Source organism: Etheostoma cragini, chromosome 23 (assembly GCF_013103735.1).
Source record: "Etheostoma cragini isolate CJK2018 chromosome 23, CSU_Ecrag_1.0, whole genome shotgun sequence".
In the NCBI taxonomy this organism is placed as follows: Eukaryota; Metazoa; Chordata; class Actinopteri; order Perciformes; family Percidae; genus Etheostoma; species Etheostoma cragini.
In genome coordinates, this window is record NC_048429.1 from 1157298 (window position 1) to 1162304 (window position 5007).

The 5007-nt window shown below is 41.4% G+C and overlaps 1 protein-coding gene across 1 annotated transcript in view; it reads left to right on the forward strand.

Annotated features, from left to right (window-relative positions):
- The window catches only part of LOC117939065 (plexin-B2-like), a 97093-nt gene that overhangs the window by 77788 nt on the left and 14298 nt on the right, over window positions 1-5007 (forward strand). Inside the window, exons 24-26 of the mRNA XM_034864109.1 lie at window positions 1731-1912; window positions 3302-3368; window positions 4416-4562. Of these exons, the coding sequence (XP_034720000.1) occupies window positions 1731-1912; window positions 3302-3368; window positions 4416-4562 (396 nt within the window). The remainder of the gene's footprint in view (window positions 1-1730; window positions 1913-3301; window positions 3369-4415; window positions 4563-5007) is intronic.

Genomic DNA, 5007 nt, shown 5'->3' on the forward strand with positions numbered 1-5007 from the left:
ATGGATGGATGGATGGAGAGATGGAGAGATGGATGGATGGGTGGATGGATGGATGGATGGAGAGATGGATGGATGGATGGAGAGATGGAGAGATGGAGAGATGGATGGATGGATGGATGTTTATTGATCCCAAGAAAAATGGGAAATTCCTGTATTCCAGCAGCAAAATCAGTCACAAAGCACAAATATAAATTAAATACTAGGAAAAATATACATACATACAATATACATGAAATAATAATATGAATAAAGTAAAAAAGAACAAATATTTGAATATGTACAGGATGGGGAAACAAAAATGTGCAACTGCTTAAATACTATGCTAAAATGTAAAAATGTAAGCTACATGTAAATGTAAATAAACCAACTGTGCAGGTAGCATTAGTGCAGTAGTGTGGTGTCTAAAAGTCTCATCTACACCCAGAGACGACATGTTTAAAAGTGTTACTGCGTGTGGTATGAAGGATTTGCTGTAGCGGTCCGTGCGGCATCGAAGCTGTCGGAGCTGTAGAAGAACTTTTCTCCGTTTAAACCCCAAATATCTCAAAATATCAACATTCTTCTTCTATACTGGGTGTGCACACGGGCAAACTAACAGTCCCGTAGTAACTTATCCCGTCATGGATGATACCTTTAAATCATTGTTATACTAATCATTTTAGCCTAACTTATTATACATATCTGTAAAAATTCTGTATATAGTAATAGCCATCTGTGTATATATATTAATAGTACATATTCACCTGTAAACTCTGTTATAGTAACAACCATCTGTATATTATATCCGTTGTACATATCTGTAAAAATTCTATTTATAGTAATATCCACCTGTATATTATACTCAGTACATATCCAGCTGTAAATCTTGCTCACAATACTTTCAATTATATTATATTCATAGGAATAATCTATCTGTAAATTTCTGTTTATAATAGTATTCATTTCTATATTTATTCAGTACATATCCATGTCCTGCCCTTATGGAACCAGTGTATATCCTGCACCTGCTGCTAGTGCACTTCTGGTTAAACCCAAACTGCATTTCGTTGCCTTGTACCTGTGTAATGACAATAAAGTAGAATCTAATTAATCTAATCTAATTAATCTAATCTAATCTAATCTAATCTAATCTAATTAATCTAATCTAATCTAATCTAATCTAATCTAATCTAATCTAATCTAATCTAATCTAATCTAATCTAATCTAATCTAATCTAATCTAATTAGGTTGTTTAAGAGCTCCAGGAAAGCTAGAAACTAGAAAAGATAGAAAAGCCAAACTGCTATTTCCAAGACCATTATTAATAATAATAATAATAATAATAATAATAATAATCTTTATTTGTAGAGCACTTTTCTTCTAGTATTTAACAAGTGTAAAAACAATAACACCCAAGAGACAATAATACAAAAAGATGAAAGCACGAGAACATAAAAAGACTCAAATACAGATAATGATAAGAATGAGCTGTGTGTCATGTTCTCCATGTTCTCCATGTTTTCCGTCCTCCATGTCCTCCATGTCCTCCATGTTCTCCATGTTCTCCATGTCCTCCATGTCCTCCATGTTCTCCATGTTCTCCGTCCTCCATGTCCTCCATGTCCTCCATGTTCTCCGTCCTCCATGTCCTCCATGTTCTCCATGTTCTCCGTCCTCCATGTCCTCCATGTTCTCCATGTCCTCCATGTTCTCCATGTTCTCCATGTTCTCCATGTTCTCCGTCCTCCAGTTCATCCACACGCTGGAGAGCCGGCCGGACTTCAACGCGCGGTCCCGGGGTTACTTCGCCTCCCTGCTGACGGTGGCGCTGCACGGCAAGCTGGAGTACTACACGGACATCATGAGGACGCTGCTGCTGGAGCTGATGGACGAGCACGTGCAGAACAAGAACCCCAAACTCATGCTCCGGAGGTGAGCCGACACCACACACACCCAGGCAGTCTGGTGGGTCTTCTCCTCCGAGGCGGTTGTGGTGCTGGTTCTGAGTCGGGGCCAGATATCGAACCGCTCTTTGCTTTTCCACACAAATAAACCTGGTTCTGGGGCAGGAACACGGGTTCCAACTCAGCACCAACGTAGCGCTGGTCTGGAGATAAGAACCGGTTACGTCAGGTGTTGGGGGGGGCGGGGTTATCATGACGTTTAAAAACAACAACTTCTGCTGGCCATTTTGAAAACCCTGGTCAGCTTTTTACCATAGAGAGCTGTTAGTGTTAGCTTTGGACATGGATGGGGAACCAGAACCACCGTGGTCTGGGAAGGAATCCAGAACCACCGTGGTCTGGGGAGGAAACCCGAACCACCGTGGTCTGGGGAGGAAACCAGAACCACCGTGGTCTGGGGAGGAAACCAGAACCACCGTGGTCTGGGGAGGAAACCCGAACCACCGTGGTCTGGGGAGGAAACCACCGGTCTGCTGGCTCTCAGGCTGGAGAAGATCCAGCTGGTTCTTAGAGAACTGGCGAGTAGAACCAGCACAGAACTGGCACCAGAACCAGAACCAGCACCTGGTTAGCCTTGGTGGAGAACCAACAATCGCCAATAACTCTTTTATTCTGATGGATGAATAGTTTCATATCGACCAACATGCAAAAGAATAAACACAAACACTTAAAATACAAGACATAAAATACAGTGTATTTTATATGTTGTGTATTGTGTAAGTTATTATATGACCTAAAATGTCACATACGCATATCTTTTTATTTATTTTTATAATATGACATTGTGAAGTAGGTGCGAGATTATGAAGCACTATGCTTCTGCATGCTTCTTCTCAAAAGTAACATTTCTTTTTTATCCTTTTTCCCGCTTTTTGTTTTGTTTTTAGGACATGCCTTGACAATGTTTGGAGAAGGGAAAATAAAGAGAAAAGATAAAATTAGACAATCCCATAAAAGTAGTTATATATATACGTATAGATGAGAAGAAAAAGCAAGAACAAGCTAAATAAAGAAATAGTCTTTTCTGAAAGGGAGTAGGAGGAAGCAACGTCCATACCTTTTAGATCTTTAAATACAAGAACAACCCTTATAAGAGTGTTTTCAATCTGTCGTTTCTTAATTATGCAACTGACAACCCCAAAACATTTCGCTGATCAATCAACGGATCCAGTTCCATCGTTTCCTTAATTATTGATTTATCTCAGCTGGAGGTTTATTTATGCATTTCTGTCTCTTTACACTGTCATCGTTGCATGGTTTAAATGATAGAAAAATCTCCTAATGTGTGTGTGTGTGTGTGTGTGTGTGTGTGTGTGTGTGTGTGTGTGTGTGTGTGTGTGTGTGTGTGTGTGTGTAGGTCGGAGACGGTGGTGGAGAGGATGCTCTGTAACTGGATGTCCATCTGTATCTATCAGTTCCTCAGGGTAACATCATCATTCTGCTGTTGTTTTGATTTCTCTTCGATCTGTTCCTCTTCCCTCGCCTTCTCTTCTTCTTCTTCTTCTTCTTCTTCTTCTTCTTCTTCTTCTGTTCCTTCAGTTATACCTGACTCTCAGAAGGGCCACTCTGTCTCTCTCTGTGTTGTTGAACCTGTTCAGTGGACCTGATCCGTACGGACCACTATGGTCCGATACACCACTACTCCTAAATGTTTTAACACTTGGATTCACGTTTCCACATATTCGTTTTTACATACTCATATTCGTCTCACTTCAAGTAGCCTAACATATTCAGATTCAAATACGTAATTAATACATATTTAGATAAATATCCCTTTCAATGACCTCTTCTTAAATTCCTTTAACTTACTGTAATTCATAGTGGCTTCACCATTTACACTCCACACTATTAATAGAGATCAAATGCTAACTGAATGTTAACAAACACACAAATTAAACATTAACTAAAAATTAAAAAACTATTAGATGCAGAAAAACGTGCTCTGGTTTATTGGCATGTCTTTAAACCAATCACAGTCGTCGGGGGGCGGTGCCTCTGCAAAATAGACTCGAAGGAACTTGTTTTGGTGGAAAGTTCAAAAGTTGTTGTGGCAGTGCAACAGAAAGCTCTGATTAGACTGGTAGTCTAGCTAGCGGTCTGGATTTACCCTGCAGGGATCTGAGGACCAGGTAACCATAGTCCTCAGATTGGACAGATAGTCTAGCTAGCGGTCTGGATTTACCCTGCAGGGATCTGAGGACCAGGTAACCACGGTCCTCAGATTGGACAGATAATCTAGCTAGCGGTCTGGATTTACCCTGCAGAGACCTGAGGACCACCTGGGGTGAGAGGGACCGGCTAAAATACCTCGTCAATTACAACAAAGAGCATAATCAATCTGTCTTTTCTAATCCTACATTTTTTGACGTTGTGATCCGGATCAGCAGGGGAACGTTGATTAACTTTAGTCCCTCCACCCCCAACCCTCCACCCCCAACCCCCCACCCCCCCACCCTGTGTCTGGTCTTCAGGACACCGCTGGGGAGCCTCTATACAAACTGTTCAAGGCCCTGAAGCACCAGGTGGAGAAAGGGCCGGTGGACGCCAAGATGAAGAAAGCCAAATACACCCTGAACGATACGGGGCTGCTGGGGGACGACGTGGAGTACTCCGTACTGGTGAGTACACGCGGTACTCAGTACTGGTGAGTACACGCTATACGGAGTACTGGTGGGTACACGCAGTACTCCGTACTGGTGAGTACACGCGGTACTCAGTACTGGTGAGTACACGCTATACTCCGTACTGGTGAGTACACGCTATACGGAGTACTGGTGAGTACACGCTATACAGAATACTGGTGAGTACACGCTATACTCCGTACTGGTGAGTACACGCAGTACTCGCAGTGTTCTAACGTTCAGGACACATTTTTGACACTTTTCATCCCTTTTTGACGCTTTTTTTCAACATTTTCTTAATTTTTGTACCACTACCATCAGTGTACTGTATACATTACTTACACCAATACATCACCGCTAGTTTTACACTGTTTTCCTTTTCGAACTCATGGTCAAGAAACCTCATTTATATGAAAATATATATTTTTTTGTCTTTTGTCAC